The sequence below is a fragment of the Zootermopsis nevadensis genome, unplaced genomic scaffold (genome assembly GCF_977971745.1).
Source record: "Zootermopsis nevadensis isolate Lab colony 2312 unplaced genomic scaffold, Znev_1.0 Znev_ptg000093l, whole genome shotgun sequence".
Lineage (NCBI taxonomy): Eukaryota > Metazoa > Arthropoda > Insecta > Blattodea > Termopsidae > Zootermopsis > Zootermopsis nevadensis.
In genome coordinates, this window is record NW_028259224.1 from 263,510 (window position 1) to 288,412 (window position 24,903).

Sequence of the window (24,903 nt, forward strand, 5' to 3'; positions counted from 1 at the left end):
AGTGAAGTGGAATTATGCCACTGATACCAAAGGTGTGAAGAGCGGAGGTTCTGTTACGTGGGCTAATAATTACACTGCGGTTGCAACACATGGCCAGCCGCGGGAAAACACGCAACAGTATGTAGCATACTGGATGCATTCCATCATGGTCTCATGGGCTGACCACCGAATAATGCACACGAAGGTCGTTTCTTCTCATGCAGACCAATCTGCGCAACTATTACAAGGACTTTATGAGATCACCGTCGGTCTCGCCTTTCGATTAATGAGCTGTACTGGATGTTGTTTAAATATGACTTGCAAATTTTATTTAAAAATCGCATTAACTAATTCGCATACTAAGATAAACAAAAAATTATAATATATTAACAAAGGTTCAAATCTCTCAAGTTTATCACGAAAATTCCTAATAGTTACATAACATATTCTGTCAAATTATTTCGGACTTTCATTCTGTAACGTTTAAAACACCTCAATGTGTTAATAGTTATAACGATAAACGTATTCCATCCCATAGCCGACACATTATGCGAATGGATTACTAAATTATAAACCTGGTAAGACAACATAAATGTCGCTTTGACTTAAATCCTAAATTAATACATGTAACATTTTAGTTTTCAGTTATCTTTTGATACTGAATATACTTAGTCAAGATAATCTCTAGAAGGTTCGCCATTGCAACCTATACTTAGTCATGTGAATCAATTCTGAAAATTCATTCCCTACATATCGAAGACCCAATACATATTATTCTTCTCCCATCTACGCTAAGTTTCAAAAGTGGCTGTTAAAAATTCTGCATTAATTTTTAATTCCTTCTAACCCTGAAATATATAACTTCCATGCCAACATCCTTAATCAACTTCTGGATACTGGGATACAGGGAACGACCCGTTCTTCAAGTGCCTGAGCACTGCGGGTCCCAATTTTTCGTTGGCTCGATCTATAGACATTCGGTAGGACTCCTTGGACGAGGAATCGGCCCTTCTCAAGGCCTCTCTCTGCCTGTACACAGGACAGCACAACACAGAAAAACGCGGACAAACATCCATGGCTTGAGTGGGATTCGAACCCACGGTCCCAGCGACCAAGCCATACAAGGCCCACGCCTCAGACCGCGCGGTCACTGCGGACACTAAGCAACTTCTACGATAAGATTAATGGGCTAATATCAAAAATAATAAAGCTTTACATTTTGAAAATATCCCCTACTCTTGTTACTCCATCTCTCATAAGAACAAATAATCCCTAAGGAACACAAATTTATGTTCCCCAGTTTGCACACATGCAAATATATTTTAATACGTGTCTAAGAATAAACATAATACTTTACGAAATATTTACGACTCCTATAGGAATTCATTAGTATTCTTTTATATTTATAGGCCTGCATGTACGTGCATAACATTACCAAGCTTTCGACAAGATTTGGATTTAAAATCCAGAACTGCTCTGCGATCTTGAAGACGGCTGAAGTTAAATTATCGTCTTCATGCTCCGGCAAGAATATTTTATTAACGAGGAAGTTACCAGGGTCCTTTGAAGAGAATGGATGGTTAACGACTACTGTTCAGTATGGAACGCCCGTACCAGAAATTGATTTCCGGTCGTACGAAACCTAGCAAATGGCTTATCCTTTTATTCGCAGAGAAATCACAATTATTTAAAATGATTTATAAAAATTCATCTATGATATCAAACAGGTCTAAACTGAAACGTATAATTACAATAAAAATATTATAAACAATGTTAAAATTCCGGAAATGCTTGCTACTTTTCATTTCAAAATATTTTGTCTTCCCGTCTGATTTCTAAGAACCTGGAAATTAAAGTAATCTTGCCTGTTGTTTTGCATGGGTGCGAAACACGGTCTCTCACTCTGAGGGAGGAACACAGATTGCAGGTGTTTGAGAATCGGGTGTTGAGGAGGATATTTGGGCCTAGGAGAGAAGACGATGGGGCGTGGAGAAAACTGCATAATGACGAGCTTAAAAATCTGTACTCCTCCCCCAGTATTGTCAGGGTGATTAAGTCGAGAAGAATGAGATGGGCTGGGCATATAGCGCGCATGGATGGGACAAGAGGTGTGCACCGGGTATTGGTTGGGAAGCCTGAGGGGAAGAGACAGATGGGGAGACCTAGACGTAGATGGGAGGATAATATCAAGCGAGATCTATGGGAGATAGGAGTTGAAGGAGACTGGATTTAGTTGGCCCAGGTCAGGATCCGGTGGAAGGCTTTGGTTAATTCGGTGATGAACCTTCGGGTTCGGTAAGCCATCTAGTTAGTTAGTTAAAGAATGTTATGCTCTTGAGTTAGCCAGAACAGCAGTGTCTAAGATGTTATCAATATTTATATTCAGATATACATACAAACGGAGATAAGGAACTGAATCGTGCTCATACGAAAGAATACAACTCTGTTTAGAAATTTCAGAAATCGTAACGCGTTATATTGCGTGTTTTCGTAGCAAGTATGCAAACCAAAACATAAAATATAATATAACACGATTCTTTACTTCAGTTATACAGAAATTTCCTGTGTCCCTAGGACCCCTAAAAGGCTTAGCTTCTAAATGTCAGTAAGTCACATGAGTATGACAAAAATCTGGAATTTTTTACGGTAAATGTATGTACCCGTTTTCTCAAAGGATTGAGCCTGGCCACTATAAACAGGCTGTAATGTGGGGTAAATCTTATATAAGATCATACAGTACTCAAAGAAAATTTCGAACTTGGGCAATAATTCTATAGCCATTTCGAGTCCCTGTTTTTTTATAAGAAAGACAATTTATTTTCATGGTTAGCTGAAAAAATTGATCTTTCAAGAAACTGCACAAGTTGGAAGAACAGGTTTGTTTTCACCAATAATGATTCATACCAAATATACACGCGATTTCAAAGTTAGTTATCTCGTTCATAGCACTGAAAGAATTAAATGTTTAAATGTTATATATAACTTAATTACCTTTCATAGCAGCATTGTCTAGGCCTACTAACAGAAAGTAAGCATTTTGCTCTGTTTCAATGTAAAACAAGAAATTTTTATAATAGATACTTCAAGTATATGCCGCCAGAGCTACTGTAGGAAACTATTTCACGAAGTTGTGCTGAGATTTGCGACACGGTGTGATCGTCATAATAACAAGCTTTTTTAAACCACCAACACCGTGTGTATAAAACATTAATGTCATAAAGAAACTGCCTGCTAGAGCGACCTTAACACGTCTAGTGACAAACTAACAAAGCAACTGTCAAGAAAACTTGTGTGTGTAGTACGTATAGTGGTCGCAGTAGACCAAGAGTTTGAAAATGTGCTGCTTGATCAGAATTGTCACACCTCTTGAGGAGGTAATAATCCACTGCCACGAAATAACATGTGATTAAACCCGAGTGTCCACGGTAACAACAAACTCTGATACGTTAAGCAATATTTTTTCACCATTTCTCATTACGTTACAACGGTTCAGAAACTCTGTATTGAAAGTCCTCAATAAATTCTGTAACTTTGGTACTAGCCATAAGACTGGAAAACAGTAGTTTTTAAAAACTTTCAGGACTAACTAAGAGTTTTTTATTTACCAACACTGAAAAATGATCTGAATTTTGAACAGTCGCTTAAGACAGCGCTACCACGAATTCAATGTTAGATACTTCCGCGGCGGAAAAAAGTGTCACGTTTATTTATTATTATTTTTATTATTATTTATTTGACTGCAAATGGGTTTTTACCCGGTGGCAGTGGTTCTACAATGAGACACAACAAAACAATATTCTTACTATAACAATTTGTGATTCCTCGTTGTCTTCAAGAAATTACGTCATCAACAATGTCAACAGATATTTGTTTACTCGGCATTGTTGTGGAACACAACAATGCCGAGTAAACAAATATCACTATTCACAACAACGGCGTCAACAACTACCAAGCCAGTCGCGTTATCACTGCTCCAGAAGCAGCACATCGCATTATTGATTACTGACTGACAGTTGGCCTAAAACATCAGAAAAGTGAAAGAAGACGTTATCAAGTATTTGAATTACCAAGTCCAACAACTCCAACAAGGTAAACTGATACTCATTCGATATATTACGATTACGAAAACTATTATGAGAACTGATTTTATTTATCGATTTTAAGACGAAGATTTGCAAGGGTGGGGCTGGACGTAAAAAGTTGACTGAACTAGAGCTGTTGGCGTTTTAAACACTTGACGAACCGAGTGTTTTAACCCCCATTCGGGAGGGTAGTTTAGTTTCTTATGCAAGTGTTAAAACACTTGAATGAGACATAAACTAATCCTTCCGAAGGGGGGTTAGTTTAGTGTCTTACTCAAGAATTTAAAATTCAACCAATCCCCCTGGAGGGGGGTTCATCAAGTATTTTAACCATCATTCGGGGGGTTGTTTGGTTTCTTACTCAAGTGTTTTAACCCTAGAGTAAGAAACTAAACTAACCCTCACCCCCTAAACTAGCCCTTCCGAAGGGGGGTTAGTTTACTGTCTTACTCAAGATTTTAAAACTCAACCAACCCCTTCGGGGGGTTAGTTTAGTTTCTTACTCATGGGTTAAAACACTTGAATGAGACACTAAACTAACCCCCCCGAAGGGCAGTTAGTTTAGCGTGTTACTTAAGATTTCAAAACGCAACTAACCCCCTAGAAGGGGGGGTTGGTCAATTGTTTTAACCCTCAATTCGTGGCGGTTAGTTTAGTTTCTTACACAAGGTTGGTTACGTTTTACAAACTTGACCAACCCCCCCCGTAGGAGCTCCGAAAGGAGCGCCCTGCTCTAGTGACACAACAACAGACCACACTCAAAATAAAACAACTCATAATATTACAAAACCATATAACCTAAAGTACATAGCTTAAAAATTAATACCAACTAGACATAAGACAGTAACAGTAATGAATCACACATTTCATCAGAACCTTCTCTACAGTTCACTTCACTTTTGAAGCCTTCCCATCCTCACCCCAATTTACCCCCCTTCACTGCACCCACCCATCTATTCCCTTTACTTCACCTCATTTATCACTTTCCTAACCTTCTTCCTAAACGTACTTGGTTTACAGGAGAGAGTCCCTAAAACCTCAGCAGGTAGCTGGTTCCAGAGTTGGATGGTCCTATTTACAAAGGAATATTTTCCGATATCTGTTCTTTGTTTTCTGCTCCTAACTTTCCGAATATGATCGACCCTGCTCAGATAAGATGGCCTTTGCAATCTGTCACCTATCGCCTTCCATGCCCGTTCTCCCGTGTACGCCTTGAAGAGAGCACATATTCGTGCTATCTTTCTACGCTCCTGTGATATGCAAATTTACATGCTTTATTTTGCACCCGTTCTAACGCATTTATCTGCCCCTCCCTGTAAGGATCCCAGCACGCCGCCCCATATTCCAGAATCGGACGCACTAGTGATGTGTAGGCTACACTTTTAGTGTTACTATTCCCCTTTTTGAGAACACGCATTGTAAAATGAAGTGCCTTCCAGGCTTTCTTCACCGTATAATTTACTTGATCAGCCCAGCTTAAATCGCTGCTTAAGAGAATTCCCAAGTATTTACAACTGCTCACTTCCGGAATTATTTGGTCCCGTAACAAATACTTTAGTGGTTCCTTCACCCGACGTCTCGTGAAACTAACTGCTTTACTTTTACTTGGGTTAATTTTCATAGCATTTTCAACCGCCCATTCCCCCAGACTGTTCAGATCCATCTGCATCTTTTCTATGTCTTTACTATTTATAATTTTCCTATATATTATACAGTCATCTGCAAAAAGTCTAATAGTCGATTCAATGTTCCTCCAAATATCATTTACGTACGCGAGGAATAGAAGTGGACCCAATACACTCCCTTGCGGTACTCCTGACGTTACTCTGACTTCCTCTGATAATTGCCCTCCTACTCTAACTCTCTGCGTTCGGCCTAAAAGAAATTCTCTTATCCATGCGACTATCCTCGAGTCCACGCCCGATGCCGCGATTTTCATAAGCAGCCGATCGTGAGGAAGTAAATCGAAGGCCTTCGAAAAATCTATTATAATCGCGTCTAACCTTCGTCCGTCATCCAGTGTGTCTGCAATGTCCTGACAAACCGTGATTACTTGACTTTCACATGAATATCCCGGCCTGAACCCATGTTGACCCTCGAATAACCAATTCTTTTCCTCCCAGTTTTTCCTCAGGTACGATGCTATAACGTGTTCCATTTGTTTGCAGACCACCGATGTTAAACTGACCGGTCTGTGATTTGTGACCAATGGTCGATCACCTCCTTTGTAAATAGGAACCACTATGGCTTTTTTCCAGTCCCTTGGTATAGTGGCATTATTAATTGTTACGTCCAATAATCGCGCCAGGTATGGAATCATGGCTTCCCCACCCAGTTTTAGAATTTCCCCAGAAATGCTGTCAGGCCCTACTGATTTGCTTTTTCCCATCCCTGCTAGCCTTTTTCTAATGATTTTAGTACTAATTATGTACAATTCTTCTTTTGCCTGCAGGAACTTGATCGCAGTTGAGATTCGAAAGGTTATTTACACAAGCCAATTTTCGGCAAGTTAACGAACATAAATCGTGTGGCCAGAGTCACTTCCCCTGTGCATGACAGATCTTGAAACATGTGCTAATAGATTAGACTGTAGACTTTTAGGTAAATACCAACGTTTAAGAAACAATGGCTTTAGCTCTGAACATGGAGGAATTACGTTTCTCCGAAACGCCGATATCTTCCAACGGGTTTGTAAGGAACCATAACTCAGAACATAATCATCATCATGTCTCTAAATAAGTTTACCTTGAACACTCGCCATTCTTGGGAGTTCTTCCTTTTACTTTATTCATTTTAACGAAGTTTAAAGAGGAGAGGAATAAATAATTGAATCTGAAATCAAGTTGAGTGAAAGCCGCTCTGATACAAGTCAATCAGTTTTTAAGTTATCTAGAATAGATGGACAGGAAGTAGAAATTTACGAGAGGCGTTTTTTCCTCCTCTTTTGTGACTGGCCCAGTCACATTCCAAAAGCCAGATCGGCATTGCCGTATATTTTGTGTCGTCTTACCTGGTGGCTGCCTTAACTATTGGCCCGTGAAGTGATGGAAAACGGACTCAGTCATCACTGAACCTGGGAGAGACCCTTGAATGAAACAGCGGCATTCTTACATTCGTTCTCCTCTCCATAATAACGACATCAGATTTTCATGTAAACTACATTCAGAACCACTGTCGTAAACTCACGATACCGTTCCACAGATTAATATTTCCACCTGTGGCTAACGTAGAAGTCGGTATCGATAGAGATAATTCAGATCAAATATCGATATTTCAAGGTACGTTCACGTAAATGTTGCAAAGCTTCCTTGTAATTTCCAGTCTGTGCGACATGCTCTTTGTAGCAAAGTAGAAAATTTCACACTCCACGATACTATACAATAAGCAACAGGACTGCGACAGAGGACGTTGGTATGTTCCTACAGCACAGAAAAACAAGCACTGAAGAAAGAACTACGCTGAAGAATGCAGAAAATTATAGAAGTCCGGAAATGATCGTCCCATTTACACCTAGAGTTAGTAGTAGTAGTAGTAGTAGAAGAAGAAGAAGAAAAAGAGATTAGGGGCCGGTAGAGGTCGTAGATGTACTCCATAAAGAACAGGCTCCTTCGCGCCCTATATCAGTCCGTAATACGAGGTACATTAGGTACAACAGCTGTTGTCCGTCACACAGCGAACCGTTTTAGGGTTTTCTTTAGGTCACAGTAAAGAGTAAAGCAACCATAAAACTTTCATACGGACCAGACAAAGGAGTGGGCTGTAAAACTGAACGGCGTAAAATTAGATCAGTTGGAACGAGGCATGAAAGGAAAATAACACAATTCTCAAGAATATGAGTAATCCGACTCTCTGGTAACAGAAGCCCAAACGTCAATACTGCTATCTTCAATGCCCGTCTAAAGATCCTGCCCGAAGTCAGTTCAGCATATTTCACATTCTTAAAACTCACGTTGCTAAAGACACGTTTCCTAGCAAAGGATATCCATCTTTCGGAGTAATTACTTTTATGTGATTTAAATAACTCCATGGAACACAGAAACTAATACCTTCTCAGTCAAGAAACACTTTTTCTCTTACTAAACTCAAATTTAATTAAATAATTTTACGTTCTAGACAGTTTTCCGCCTCGTAAAAGTGTTTACTACTTGGAACTTCCATCACAGGCAAATATTATATTAAAATCGGAAATAATACCAACAGAATCACCTTCAGTTTTGACTACATATAAGTAAATATACATATAATTCTCTCTCGTTATCAAAGTACGAAATTATGACAACTTCTGGGCTCCGTGAAACGTACTCCTCTTAAAATAATACAAACTTAAACAAAGTTTGAGGACATGGAACGGATCTTGTGCTCAGAACAGAGCCTAGTCAGAGGCTCTTATTGACACGATAACAGGCCTTCGGGTCTCAAATTCCATTACTAGACAGAAATCCGTAGTTTGAAATTATCGGTAGCGTCGGCAAAAATGTAAAGTGAAAATAGCCTTATGTAACATTCATGTATTCGGAGGGTACACTGTTCGAGTCAGAGCCGAGATAATCTAACCTTACTGAAGTGATTTTTTGTTGTTCTCACATTGTCCCATTAACACATTCCCTCAGTTAACCGTTATATTTCACCTCCTGGAGACTTATATCATATTTTTACAACTAGTTTGAATCGATAAGGCTCGGAATCGTTGTATGTGCATTTCGCCGAAAATCAATCATCAACTTGAGTTAATTTCTGTTCTGTTGCTATGTTCAACATATTTCTGTAAAACTATTAAATTACTCTCAACAATAAAGCAAGCATTCAGAACTTTTAAGCTACGTTCTGAAGGAAAATATATATGGCCATATATAAACTCCAAATATTGCCAGAAGCTAAATTAACCGTGGTTTTCCTTAGTCACTGTTAGCGAATTCCGGGATAATATAAGATTTAATAACAACCTTCCATAGCCTGGCACTATATGACCCATTCAACAGATACACCATCGTTAAATAACCCAAGAATCAATAAATATTCATATAAAAGTGTAAATCTTTGCTTAAACTTCGTCACTAACGATACAGTGTCGGTCCTTCAGGGTCAATGTTCTAGCATCGTTCTGTTTGATTTTGCTAAACGGCTGAAATTGAAACCTTTCCACGCGTCCGAGTTCGACTCACCTCCCTAGGATATCTGTTGCAAGGCATCGACGTCAGGAATTTGATTTCAGAAGAGACGATTGAGAGTTGCGACTGCCGTTAACAGACAGCACACACTGAACTGCCACTGTTTTCATCATTTAACCGAAAATGTTAGCCTTTCTTTATGACTGCACGTACTTATCTGTGTGTCTTTATAACAAGAAAACTTGCGAAACCCAGTCCTCATGAAAAACAGTTGTTGAAATTAAAGCATAGTTGTTGATACGTAAATTATTTTTTTTTTGAAGAAGCCTTTCTGATGTGGTATCTTATTTTCTCCGTCCATGGCCAACCAAAGGACCACCACGTATTATATACTGAATATACTGACAGACAAGCACTTGATATGATCAAGGCGAATTTTTTTGCCGACCCATAACTATAATGAAGCTGAGAGTTGATATGAGACTGCTCATCTATCAGACTTTTTATATGCAAGACAGAACGTTCAGGGCCACCACAATGAAAGGCATGTCATACGGTGATTAAAGATAGCAATTTTGCTGCTGCTGCTGTTACAACTACCTACTACTACAATAATAATAATAATAATAATAATAATATTTTTTATTATTTAGTGTATTTTCGTTATCAGTCTTAAACAAATTTGCCGATTGAACGCTTAATGCTACAATATTGAGGGAGTTCTTCATTTCCATTTTCTGACGCACCAATTTAATTTCTTTCCTTCGGTCTTTGTTTATTTTTTTCATTACTTCTCTGTACGTTCACTGCTTTAGTTCTATTTCCTTATGAATTTATTCTGCCACGCTCTCTCTCGTTCTATCTTTGTGTGTCTCCGTCAATTTCTTTGTTTATTCTTCTCATCTTTTTTCTTCATTGTTTGTCTTTATTTCATATACGCTGCTCTCCCTCAACCTCCCTCCCACATTCCAAGCCCGCAGGGTGTTCTGAAGAAGCCTTCATCATCCATACAGCCTCGTTATCATTAGCATGGATGCGATCTAATATCACGGTCTGTCCGTCGCTCCAGGAACTTGTTCTCACTCTCGGTTGCATCTCTGGTTACCACGAACTGCCTGATATTCACGATGACTGCCCAGGTTACCCGAGTAAACACATGCCTGCTTCACCATTATGGAATGAAACAGAAATGCCTCCTGGGTTACTTAGCACTCCCTGTTTTTGTATACTTCTTCGCTTAACGGGATAATGATAGAGTACGTACGTTCCTGATAAACCCAGACTTACAGATTCGTTTCGAGTGATTGAAGGAAAATATTATTTCAGAAGTGGGTGCACATGAATAGAGATTTCAGACGCAGTAGTAACACCATCTGCTGTATAAAACTGGTTATGAATTATCCTGTAAAATATGCGCATATCCATTTGTGTGTTAAGCCTAATTGAAAGTGCCGATAGACTCGCGTATCCTTCAATATATCACACGTAGTATCGGTGAATCACATTGCAGCATTCGTTTCAGTTAAGATGAAAATTAGGAATGATAAATAGGCTGCCTATAGTTTATTCTCGATTCCCCTGAACTTATAAAAAATTCAAAGTTGATAATTTAAATAATATAATTGATTACAATAACAGCCTAATGATGATGATAATAAAAGCAATAACATTTGGTCAATCTCTTTCATGGAACACAATTTGTATAAAATACCAGTGTTTCAGTTCATACATGTCAACGAACTTCGTTTTTATAACAAATTACAGGGCTAAAATTAACATTTTTTCTCACGTTAGCCAAACACTTAAAAGAAGAAAACGAAGCATGTATCATTTCGTCTATAGCGTAAGATTCTCCCACGAATACCGATGCTGTAGATTTACCCTAACCGTAGAAAATGTCTTCCTAAACAGTAAAGACTGCAGCTTAAGGAATCCTATAGTCTGGCCATGTTCGATCGTTTCAGCGAGGCACAGTTGTTATGCTATTGTGCGGGGTCTCTGGGTGTGAAGATGCGGTCGTTGCCTGCTTCTTCACACATCGCTGTAGGCGGCGGTGTCCAGTAATCGGGCAACATGTTGCTGTGGGAACAGTGGGCTTGGATGTCCAGTGAAACATGCTGCCAAGCAGAGAGTCGGTAGCATGCTGTGGTCGCTGCTATAATTTCTGCGACGCATCGCACAGGATAAGTTGTCGAAAGTTGCAGTGAGTTTTTATTAGGAAATTTGTAATCCCCCATTACTTTGAATCATTCCCACCGCCTTGCTAGTTCGAAGATCTTGGAGATTTTTGTGTACATTAATCTCCAATTTAATAAATCAGACGTGCATGATACATTTTAATCTGTTATTAATATTAATTCCCCACGACTTATATAATGGGTTGCGACTTCTTGCATATTACTTTAAATATACACATAGACACACATGCAAACACGCATGTACTTTTCTTAGAAAGCAGATTAGGAAAGTATTTCTTGTAAACAGAAATAATAAGGTAATTCGTAATAAAAGTAACACATTAATCGTGAAATTTAGATTTTACATCATCCGTGCATACCCTCTGCAAATCTGGTGGTTTATTGTTATCCATTTCATATTTCCTTAATATTAAATACCTCAATTATGGGCGGTGGGAAATGTTATAAGACTGATTGTTATAAGAGTGAGAAAAATAGGATTGAAAACGTCCGTGTGAACTTTTCAAGAAGTAATTTTAAATCATACTGCCCTTAAATAATTTAATTCTTTATTATTGTGGTCCTTAAAGATGAAAGAGAACGCAAGATGAGGACCTACAGGTCTCAGATTCAATACTATAATTTAATTTACAATTTTCATTCAACGCAGACTCGCTGTTTGCTATCCCATTTTTGTTCCTTTGGCGGAATCTTTTCGCTTTAACCATTAAATAATTTCAGTAAATAGTTAATGCAAAATGGGGCACTCAGTCGAGTCCATTTCTAGGGTGAATATAAAAAAAATGTATTATTATATGATAAGTGTGGAGAAACTGGGATGAATGCATTTCATCTCCATTAAATAGTTGTTTAATTTATCTTTATTTTAAATGAAATAAACGAAGAAAGTTGTAAAGAGGTATGTGGCATTTTATATTGACAAAATACAAAAGCTCCTACGGATAATTTAAACATTAATCCCACCTCCGCGATCTTATCGATAATAGTCGATCCTTATAGTACGTGCTTGATTTCTTTAAAAAGAATGACTTGGGGAAAGGGGGGGGGGGGAAACTGCCAGAAAAAGCGAAACTGAAAATTTTAGCGTGAACTTTCAATAGACTCGTCGTAGTGGAATTCTAGTCGCAGGAGCTCAATACACTGCACATGGAGGCGTTAAATGGAGCAAAGTGTTCTGGTTCCCTCGATATTCAAACAAATTTTACTGCTGGATACATTCAAAACATATTTCCACTTGTGATGGCGCCCGAACACATCATCCCGAGGCCAAAAATTGCTATTATTTCCTTCCCATTCGTTTTTAGTTGGTGCAACTCAATCACGTTTATGTTTCAGTTCGCCGTAGTTACGTTGCAGTAATTGCAAACGTAGCACATTTCAAATATATATATATATATATATATATTTGTGCAAACATTCAGACGTTGTTTCATATTGGTACAACTCTCTGCGTTTAATGAAGTTACGAGGTTATGTAAGCAGAGGAACTGCTAAAAGTAAGCAAAACACTCTTTACACACACTCACTCTATGGTGCAGGACATTCTTTGAAAAGTCGATTTTATACTCGGCTTGTCAAAGAATTTCCCACTTTCTTCTTTCACAGAGTTCACGAAAGCCCGCCTCCGGACTCTAGCCACATCCATTTCGCCTTTGTGTAGATTAATGAAATATTATAACCATTTAACAATCCACAAAATCAATGGACTGTTCTCTTCTGACTGTAATTCTTTAATTGTTCTGTTTAACGATTCTGTAAGCAGTTCAGACTACAGACCTCTAGCGTCCAACGATTAATTATTAACGATCGGGAAAGGATATGGAAGTTGACGGTCGTTGTCTAATTGAAGGTACTTTTCCGACGTATGCCTGGAAAGAATGGACCAAAGCACAACAACCCTATTTCGATACCCGTACTCAGGGACGAGACTTGAACTCGCGACTTCCAGGATATAAAGAAGTGATAACTTCTCAGCTGAGGCGTTCGGTGGTTTAAAATACACGTTTGTCATTGTTTATTTGATTTTTAACACCAAATGATGTGTGATAGGATTTATAATGAATAATAAAATAAAGATATGTGCAAATATTGTCTGCCCTCGCAACTACTGTAAGAAGCTATAATATAATTCGCAATAATTTCGCAATAATTTTTGAATTATTTAACGACAATTCATAAACTGAATAGAAGGTTGTGATGGTGATGGATTGGGGAAAAATGTGGAAGGAAGCGGTCGTGTTCTACTTGAAGGTAATATCAGTTAATTTTTCTGGACGAACTACGGAAAACGAAATCAAAATATATTAGTTTACTGTACCTGTTTTTCGGTTGAGTACCAAACGTGCCGTCTCCCAACATCGATCACATTGTGGCGGTTGGCACTTCGCAAACGTGTTATTCAGTAATTTGTATGGAGTAACTGTAGATAATCGCGAATACGTTTAAAAAATGTACGATTTCCGTTCTGGATGAGAATCACTTGCGTTCGGAAAACAAATATCACAGCTATCTCAACCCCCTCCGTTACAGCCATTATAAAAGCTTGTTTTAAGAAATGCATTTAAGACGTGAGGTTACTACTAATCAGACAACATTCGTGTGCTGAGATTCGAGACAAACGGTCCAGGTGCACACCTGACTTGTATTCCAGATGGATCTGATTATAGGCGAAATAGTATCACAGCAAAAACAGTCGCTTGGAAAACAGATGGGCGACAGTGGGACAAACATGACAAGACAAAGCTTGTTAAGTCGCAAAGAATCTGAAAAGGAATGTAAAGTACAAGTGCAAACTTTTAAGATCCCATCGACTGATAGAAGTCATCCACCAAATGATAATGAACATTATTTATTGTATTTTGTAATATAGTTTTGGACGAATTATCATTATAAATATATTAACACCATTATACCGAACGTCATGGTAAAGCATGTAGCACTCTTGCCTTATATTCAGGATATTTTGTTCTTCAACCTCGGCCCTGATTCCGTACATCCCGGACGAAATATTTTGGAGCCTTCCCTCATTTACTCCAAGCAAGCGATTAAGAATTAACTTAAAACAAGTCATAGCCACTTTCTTTAACATTCAACGTTAATTATTCTTTCGACGATACGCTAGCTAACATGTCCGTAGATACGCCAGAATGATTTCAAATCTCATAGTTTCGTATCTCGTTATTTTCAAATTATTCTGTTATTAACCCTTTGAAGCCGAAGCTCATCTAAATAGTATTAAAACATTAACTGCTACTGTAACGAAAACACAACTCCTCTCAATAGGATTTGAGGTTTTCTTGGCGGTGAGTACGAAGATGGCTGTCTTGTAGTTTGTAGTGCCTTGTAGTCTGGTAGAAGTTTACTGACATTCAGAGGTCCTTGTTACCTCCAGACAGTCTCTCCGCTCTGACGATGGAGGCAGCAAGGACTTCTGAAACGTCGGTATACTTTAACCAGACTACACGGCGCTACAACTCACAAGACAATCATCTTCTTACAACTCATCTGCATTATAAATATTAAGTGGTTAATGACGTTTAGGAAAGTAATCGCTCTTTAAATAAAAATCACACGAAATCCATAAAATCACGGCATCATCAAAATGAAGACATATTAATTCACTAATATGGTGGTACATATAATTACCATCGAGCTTTATGGTGTTATATCTTCAAAATAACGGAGTCGGATGAGAATAGTTAATACAATATAAACAACATAGCAGTACTTTGGATTGAATTCAAAGGATGAAAATAAAAAGAATTATGTTATGGGTAAAAACTAGTTGTACCCCCTGTACCATTAACGACATAAGAATGAAACTATTTTACAAACTCATCTTATGAGTGAAGAAACATCTAAACCGGGGCTAGCTTTTTTCCTCTACATAACAAGCGAAGTGAAAAGATCTTTGTGAGGCTTTCCTTTCTCTTGGTTTGCGGTAGATATTTCAGGAAGGTTTTTACAAGTAGCGTTAAAAATGGCAGGTCACTGGAAAATTTGTAGATGGGAAAGAGCGAAACGTGTAAAAGAAGACAGAAACTAATCTAACATCACTGAATGATCCTCGATTACCTAATTCAAAGCTGTTCACTTTCAAGGCAACACTTGTACGTGTGAGAGGTGAAACAGGTGTCTCATTCTGTCGATTCTCGTTATAAATGACACGTCCGTGATCAGAGAAACGCGTAGATTCGCACGGGTTATGCCTAGTAGCATTCCGTAAATAGAGCGAAAAGTTCGCGCTCACTGCTTCCACGGGCATTATATGGAGCCCAAATCGAATTTCATCTGATTTGCTTCTTAGTTTGTTTGACACTTTCTCGGTTGCAAAGGTACCACTCGGAAGACCAAGGCGTGGATAGGAAGATAATATTAAGACGGATCTTGGGGAAATAGGAGGAAGAGTGTATGTTGGATTCATGTGGAGCGGCATGTAGACCGAATGGGGGAACGTGTCAACATGGTAATGAAATTTCGGGTCACATAAAAGCGGGGAAATTCTTGGTTAGATGAGCTTAAGGAGTCCTAGGAGTTGGTTTAGCTACAAAGCTTGTATCGTAAGAGAAGGTGGTTCTGAATGTTGAATTAGAAAGGACAGAAAATGTTTAATCAATTAAACCATCAAACTTCTTGTCTGGAAATTTTGTAAATTTTCAGCTATGCAATATTCTCTGGTCTTATTCCTGCCTTTACCAACTATTTCCCATTCCACTCGGCGACGATAAACGAATGCAAAGACTGTGCATTTCGCGTTCTGATGTACCAGAAGCTTTTGAGCGATTTATTCTTTTAACAAATCCTCCCCTTCTACACCCATAAAATCGCACATATTCATCGGTTCTATTCCCCTCTCCATTGTCTTCGTCACACGGTTCCTTGATCTTGCGCCAGATGAAGGCAAAGTTGTGAGCTGCATTTTCAGTATGTACCAAAAGTTACTGGTCTCAATTTTCAGACCATCTTTACACACATTTAACTTATAGGTCTCCCAACTTTATACGTTCTTCTCTAAAGTGGCTTGTTTACGTTCGAATATAATTCATTTCGATGGATATAATCGATAGTTTTATATCGTAAATCTAAGTATTATGACCGTAGAAGCGAAGTTTTATTATACTTTACAAGCACACACTGCTTCCGATAAACTAGAACATCTTTATCTTAACGTAACTTCTTTATAGGAACATTTTATAACCCGGAGAAAGGATCAAGGGGAAAAAAAACACGAGTTATAAACGCCTTCAAGCCACTTATAACACGATTAATCGCTGCTACATTATCAACAACGCGAAGAATACTATATGAGTCTTTGTCTGCCAATCTGTTCCCGGAAGACGTCAGGCTATTATTATTTCTTTGCTAAATTTAGTTATTATAATTTCTACAACACGAAATACGTACTTGGCAATAAGTGGGATAAGAATATTTATTCTCGTCCCACCATCCTTTCGAATCCTGATTGTTTGTCACCACCTACTTCAAATATCCAGTCTTCTTATGTGCAGTGTCGGCTTGACGAGATATTAAATTGAAATGCAATACTTAGCTACAAGGAGTAATGTGGAAACTATTCTAATAAATAGCATACTGAGTATACGGTGAAGAGTGAACGAGTTTTACAACAAAATTTACGAAAGCTTATAAAAAAATTACTTCTACTTGATACAATAAAATTCGTACATACGAAAACAGTTCGTAGACCCTGAAGATCGCACATAAATATGTAGTACTCCCTTGATATTATCCTAATATATATATATATATATATATATATATATATATATATATATATGAGAAGTCTGAAACGTATTTTATGGACCAGAGAATCGCATGATCCGCTTAGATTCAAGTATCGGCTATCCATAAGAAACTTGCTTATGTGAATTTAATAGCCTATGTATTCTACATTTCTAAAAAAAATCCCATCGAAGAACGTTCCATATTTATTGCAATAAAAGTGTCATACTTCGTGCCGGTATGGAAAACTTTTCAAGAACTTGCGTCCAGTGTTTTGTAATCCCAAATATTTACTTCATCTGTTGTCAAACTGCAGAAACTACTTTAGTTCACATTCTTTATATGGCATATATTACACTTTTCAGGGTAAAAAATACCATGGCATAGTACGAATTAAACTCGTTCATAACCAATAAGTCCCGGGCCGGACACCTGCTATCCTCTAATTTTACGTGAATTTCTAAAAAATATGTAAGAAATCTTTTGGATAGTAAAAAAGTAAAGTTTGTCCCACTACACGCCATGTAGGCGTTTGGGGTGAGTGGAGGTATAGCTCCTCTCTTCCTTGACCCCGGCACTAGATGGGGGTGAGTGGTCAGCATCACGCCCCGGCCGGCTTTACCCCCGGGAAAGGACCCCGGTACCCATTGTAGAGGAGGCTGGGTGGGCCCCAGAGCCGGTCTGGACGCAGAGGCTAGAGGAAAAATCCTCTGCCCCCGTCGGGGATCGAACCCCGGTCGTCCAGCCCGTAGCTAGTCACTATACTGACTGAGCTATCCCGGCTAAATTAAATATACTACGGCCACTTTCTCATTCACTGTTCCATATTCCACTTTGTGTTCTGCGAACAGAAAAACCGAAGAAGAAAACTCTCTCGCAAGCCGAGTAAGAGGTTATTTTTTGGCTTCAAACACATGTGATCTAGGGATTTCTACGATCTGAGAAATTCGTCGGACAGAGTTTTCTCGCCCTAGTACAAAAGATGTAGATAGAACAAATTGTGCTAACATCCATTTTCTGACGATGGTGGGAAGAAGGCAGGAGAAGAAGACACGTTAAAATGGTGGTAGCGGGATAAAACGATGGAACTTCTGAAAACTTCTATGTCTTCTGCCCCTCTTCGTCACACAACGTGAGCAAGACCTCGTATCTTAAATCTGCGTTCGGCATGAGATTGGTAACATTCTGGAGTTTGCATTGGGACACTGGACATCGTCGAACGTCTGCAGACGACTCGGGGCTGTCCATTATGTAACCTGTAGGTTTCCAGGGAGGAGATGGTGCAGAGGGGAGTTACTCCCTTAACAAGTTTAAAGACAGTGTAATTGTAAAAAAAAATGGAGAAGGGCTGTTAAGTATCGAAGAATAAAAAGGAGGATATTAAATTTTTAACAAGAAAACTTGAAAGTGAAATTGAAAAAATGACAACTAACCAATATTTTTGTAGCATGAAAACAAGAGGCACCAAGAGAAGTCTCGCAGTCAGCACAGGCGATGTATTTCATGCGGTGAGCCTCAAACAAACGCCATGTTCAATATACGATGTGATCATTTGGCTGAGTGGAAATACGCTCCCTCTGTACTTAAAAAAAAAATATACCACTTAATAATCATATCCGGCTCTCCATACTCTTTTATACGGTAGTGAAAATTGGACAATCAGAGAAGCAGATGCATCAAGAATAAAGAGCAGCAGAAATGAAATACATGAGAAAAACAGCAGGTTACAATTGAATGGATTACTAAACTAATACAGAAATTGTACAGGAGTCGAAAATAATTCCAGTATTAGAAGAAATAGAAAATAAATCAAAATGGTTTGAGCATGAAGACAGAATGGCAAGAAGCAGGCTACAAAATTTTTTAAGAAATTATGTACCAAATGGAAGAAGATGTCGGGGAAGACCTCTGAAGAGGCTTTTTGAAATGTGAAGCCGGAACAGGCCAACGAATGGCCTAACTCCATGAAAGCTACATGATAAAAAGTAAGGTAAAGTTTGTCCCACTACACGCCATGTAGGCGTTTGGGGGGAGTGGAGGTATAGCTCCTCTCTTCCTTGACCTCGGCACTAGATGGGGGGGTGAGTGATCAGCATCACGCCCCAGCCGGCTTTACCCCCTGGAAAGGACCCCGGTACCCATTGTAGAGGAGGCTGGGTGGGCCCCAGAGGCTAGAGGAAAAATCCTCTGCCCCCGTCGGGGATTGAATCCCGGTCGTCCAGCCCGTAGCTAGTCACTATACTGACTGGAAGGGTCAGGGCGCGAGCCCGCCTGGAGCCACCGCCGGTGCAGATCTTGGTGGTGGTGGTGGTGGATGAATAATCATAACATTCATGACAATATTTACTACTTTTAATGGCGGTGGCTGTCTATGAATTGATCTAGGCAGTGACGTCGTGTGGACTCGTATGTAGATAATAGGGTTTCGAAGAAAACAGTGTCTTCATATTTTTCAGCCCTGAAGAGGGACCAATGGTTACATGCGCAGAAACAAGCCGATACTCCTTACTAACGCGCGGAAAACTTAGGCACTACCTTATTAATGGTGAATAAAGTCCGATAAATGTGACATCAAAGGCGGTTTCTAGTACAGCGTGTGAGTAGGGATAGTACAGTTTTGGATACCCTTGAAAACGCGCTGTGACGTCACCATGAATCAAACAAGCACAACGGAAAAGTCAGAGAAAGTTCTTCGTGGAAGAACTAAGAGAGAATAAAAAAGAACGAAATCTCGCTACTTAGAACTACCCTTGAAGTCCATCCCTCTCGACTTAAAAATTTTCTTTATAAACTTGGAGATTTTTTTGTTTTTGTTTTCTAAGACGCTCTTATCTTATAGAATAATGAGCTCGGACACTTCAGTCACCCGACGGTGTCTCTTGTGCAGAAATCGAGAAACTTGAAGTTGAAGGCGAAATTTATTTATTTCAAAATTATCAAGTTAGTGAAACCCGTAGTGTCAAAATCTTATTGATGATAACAGAGTATTCACGAGTCTTTAGCATATAATTCGCTTCAGGTATAGATCCCAGTGCTCTAAAGTGTATTCTATTCGACTTTAAATAAAATCGCCCCAAGATCTTTTGTAACCGGCAAATAATAAACTGCGTATTCATAATTAAAATTAAGAATAGCACAGGGCATTCTGCATGCTGAGGAATAACAGCAGCGAAGTATTCGTATTTATTCGACCACTAAGTATGGTTCTAGCCTGGAGCAGGATGGAAAAGAGATGAACGAAAGATGCCTGAAGATAAACAATATGCAGATCGCGAAAACTATGCATGAAATAAACAAATAATATAGAGGCACAGGAAAAGTGCAGAAATTTAAAGCAATGCAAATATGAGAACAAGTAACTAAAAGAAATGCGAAGGATCGGATAAAGGCAAACGCGGATGACAGAAAACCTTGAAGATTGAGGAGATATTCTCCTCGAAACGACTGTACCTACTTGCAAGATGACAAAGTGATGATGAAGAACACGGTAACATTATACGAGAAATACCATGACTACTATGACGGATATTGTCCACTGTATGAGATATATCTACTTTAAACGCACGACGTTTCCGGAGTTTTCTCCATTCCTGTCCTCAGGTGACTGGTTGTCATTATACTGACAGATTTTTATTATTACTTCATGGTACGATAACCGATGTCGACAGTATAAATAATGACAAGCAATCACCTGAGGACGAGAGAAGTGCCAACTTCCGAAACGTCGTGTATATCAAGTCTACCTCAGACAATGGACAATGCCAAACATAGTATCCCAATAATGAATTAACAATTGTCGCAATATTTAGATAATGAAGACAGAGACAGCCAATAAAAGAGTAAGAAAGCGGTGACATGTTTAAGAAAATTAGAAATAACAACGAGAAGGGAAAGAGGTCAAAGAGGGACGATAGAATGTAAAACCGGACAGGCACAATAATTCTAATATTAAGAGGAGAACGGTACTGTAACTGATGTCGATTGTATCACCGTGTGTGACGCTTTGTTTGGAGAACACTCACTGCAAATGTACGTATAGGAAAGACTGCCAGTCTCTCGTGAGGCAACAAATCCTAAGATTTTAAGTTCTGGTCAGTTTCACAACTCAGGAGCATTGCAGTCTCGCCCGTTAGAATATCCCGAAACATATTCAACTGCAGCGCCATTTGTTGTTAAAAATTAGCATTTTCCGTCCATCATTCGAAACTGAGGCTGGATACCACCAACAATACGGTCGCTTCACTTATAGTCTCTCAAACATTAAATCTTTACTCCGAACCCCCGAAAATATCAAACGAAGTTGCACATACACACTCTTCCAAAGTGACTTTCTCATATATAAACAAACTGTTGTGTGTGCATGTCTTACTTTTACTCCACGAAAATGACTTGGAAAATTCCATTCTAGTCCCCCCCCCCTCCGCCGCCGCTCAGCTAGAGACGCTGAAGAGTGGCTGCCATAACGATTGTATTCACCGTAGGGCTTTCATAAGGGAATAAATAGGCTCTCTGCATAGAAGTGGAACAAAGGAATTAATGTACAGTAGTCTCACATGCAAACAATAATTGCAATTTGCTAAAAATGTTTTCACTTGTACCCCTGAGAATGGTCTCCAGGAAATGGAATCATACAGCGGCTGAAAGTTATGGCGGAGTTCCACAGGTCTGTGGCAACTGACAACGAATCAGAGCTCGAATGTGCATAATGGAAAAGGGATTTTGCTTCTGTGTACAACACGCTGCTTCCTGCGTGAACTCTGAGAAATGAATTCAGTTTCAAAAAAAATTTTCTTTGCATAAAATGTGTAAATCGAACGCAATATTTGAGGTATTGATTGTACGTCCTTACATATGTTTAATTTCCAAACCTAAAAGACGGATTTCGATTAAACTGAGTACTGGATTCTGTAGTATGCAATGCAGGTTCAACTGCGTGCCTGTCAATTATAAAACCTACTTTACGCAGCGGAAATTCGAATTAATCGATTACAGATTATACAAGATACGTCTCATGGCTCAAACAACTAATATACTTAGATAAATAGATTATATATCCCGTTAATATCTATAACTTTACTTGAAGAGCTTGTGATATGATGTATGTAATATTTATCGAAGCGCTTGGGAAGAAAAATATCGTCTCATTCTCCTTGACAGACGTCATTACATTTCTCAAAATAATTTCTTCCAGAAAAGTCCAATATAAGACCAATAAGTAATTTACAATCGTAAAAATGCACCTGAAAATCGTGTCACCTTTCAATAAGCCAAACATCGGCTGCAAAACCTTGGTATTCATCTACTTTCGTTGAAGGTAGCTGCGTACTATGACAACAGTTAACAAAAGTGTTATTCGTCACCTCCTTTAAAAAAGTTATAATTACTGATCCGTTTTATTCTCCTTCTTATTTTCTTATGGTTGGATTTATTTGTTTTCAACCGATTCATAATACTCATTTCATTTGTCATGATTTCCAATTCCAAATCTGACATTTTGTGTCCTGTCTCACATCATTGGGGATAAAAAAAGTGTCCAACTGTTTCACCCACTTCATAGATAAACTTAATAAAAAGTTACAGAACAAAAATTTACACAGGTGTTTGTCATACAAACGCACAAAATGAAACCACGCATGGCCTGATCTGGTATACGTCTCACTTTAAACAGTTTACAATTTTCGGATCGAGGAACAAAACTTGTTGAAGCTATTCGTCAATTTCTTCAGAAGAAACGAGCCCCGAGAGACCACATCTACTAATTTTTGAAATGAGGTTACATGTATTTACAGAAAGAACGACAATATTATACAGAAAATAGAAAAAGGAGTAAAATACCAATAAACGAATATAAATTAACGGGAAACGATATTAAGAAGCTCATAAAAGATTATAAAAGAGAGGGAACGAGAAAATTTTTATAATGAAATTATTTTTTTAAAAAATAAAAGGAGGTAATGGAATCAACGAAATAATGATGGACAAGACGGGTTGAGAATGTGATAGAATAAAGAAAGCAAAGCAGGTGGTGTGATTGTAAGTAGCAGGCAGTAGTTTGATATTGCCTGGGAGGAAGGGCTAACTACGAGTAAATACCTTCGTAATGAGGTGGTGGTCCCACCACGTATGCCTTCCCAAGAGAAATTAGGCGTCGTAGCAACGCATGGAAGAGGGGGAATACATAAACTAGAACTCAGAGAACGAGCAGCCTACAGACACACACACACAGCTCTTTGAATAATCTAGCGGCAGAGAAAGGGAGTCCCACACTATGAACATTCGCGCGGACGCGTTAATACCACATTTTCTTCAGGATCTGATGAAATCGAACGAGTATCGATCGAGACCAGAGACCACGATAAGACATGTTTCCTTCAGTTCCTCTAGATACACATACAATCCATATATATATATATATATATATATATCGATAATATAACTATAAATGTAATTTATAATGCGCGAAAGAACAACAACGATCCATGATCCGATATTTTGCCGTCAAATGGTGCGAAAGCTAGCGAGATTTACGGTACAATTACATTAAGTACGTCGATAACCGAAGAAGAAAAATTGAAAAACTGATTAAAAGATTCCATGGGGGCGTACGAGTGTTGTTGATAACGCGGGTTCTGCTGTTAAAATGTGATGCAGTCAAACGACATATCGACAAACATACCCGTGACAACCGAAAAATCGGCACTAATGACATTGCATGTGAAATGATCAAGGTCCATTTCAAGACGCGGATTAAGAATGTTTTAAGGCACAGCCGAAATTACGTAATTCTAATGAAATGAGACTAATGCATTGAAACATGACAACACCGTAGAAAATTCAGCTACTGTGTGATTATTTTTTTTAAATTAGAATAAAATCAACTTCATCTATTTACTTACTTTGCACACGCGTGTACAGCAAACCTCCGTCCATCTTGCGGAGAAGAGAATAAAAGCGAAGAAGTGTTCCAGAATTTCAATCATCCATCCACCACGCGTGAGGCAACAGAGATCTGTGGCGGATATAAACATACATGTATGAATTATACTTACGAGGTTTTTGACAAACAAATTCTCAATTGTGGTTGGTAGTTTTAAATTATAATTCTGAAACCATGTGCGGGAATAATCTAATAAAATGGGTGTTATTTATTTGTAGCTTTGATAATTTCGGATGACGAAGACACGCTGAAGAAAATAATGTACAGTAGAAAATTCCATAAAAATTACACTTTTAGCAGCTGGTACCGCCTGTGTACTTCGGCGTGAGTTCTATTATTTATGTGTGGGCGTGATTTTGTACCACATTCCACTTGCCTGGCAAAGTGTATTATTACGAAAGGCAATACTGCAAATACGGCGAGGCATGTAATGCTTAATTAACTAACATAAATCCAATTCATGATCGGCACACGCATTGCTTGTTCATTCAGTGTCGTCGCTGAAATTCCGACCTAAGTTGGTACAAACCAAGGGAATGTAAACATGTTCCACACTTATATCACCAGTCTGAAAATCGAACAGACCGCGTTAAATGATGAAGACTGCTAAAACTGCATTATCACAGCATGTATTTTTATAATAACCTTTCTGTAAGTAACATTATCATCATAATTACCACAAATTATTATAAAGTATTATTATATGTTATATATGTAGGAGTTGTACCTCATCTCCCCTCAAGCGCCTTCATGGCGTATAGTGGGGCAGTTTTTATTATTATATAAACAATACTTAATATATAAAAATATATTAAGTACTGTTTACAATCCAATTAAGGTAGAACCTATCATTGTTGAAT

General features: G+C 38.5%; 1 protein-coding gene across 21 annotated transcripts in view; it reads right to left on the reverse strand.

Moving 5' to 3' along the window:
- The window catches only part of LOC147870838 (uncharacterized), a 144,517-nt gene that overhangs the window by 111,784 nt on the left and 7,830 nt on the right, over positions 1–24,903 (reverse strand). For 11 of the 21 annotated variants that reach the window (XR_015533129.1, XR_015533130.1, XR_015533128.1 and 8 more), the window contains exon 1: positions 24,003–24,102. Coding sequence is in view for 6 of the 21 variants with exons in the window: in XM_087341824.1 (XP_087197950.1) it covers positions 24,003–24,086 (84 nt within the window). In the remaining 15 variants the exon portion in view is untranslated. Of the gene's footprint in view, positions 1–24,002; positions 24,116–24,903 lie in introns of those variants that run through there. The other 10 variants (XR_015533127.1, XR_015533124.1, XR_015533126.1 and 7 more) reach the window with 1 other exon arrangement.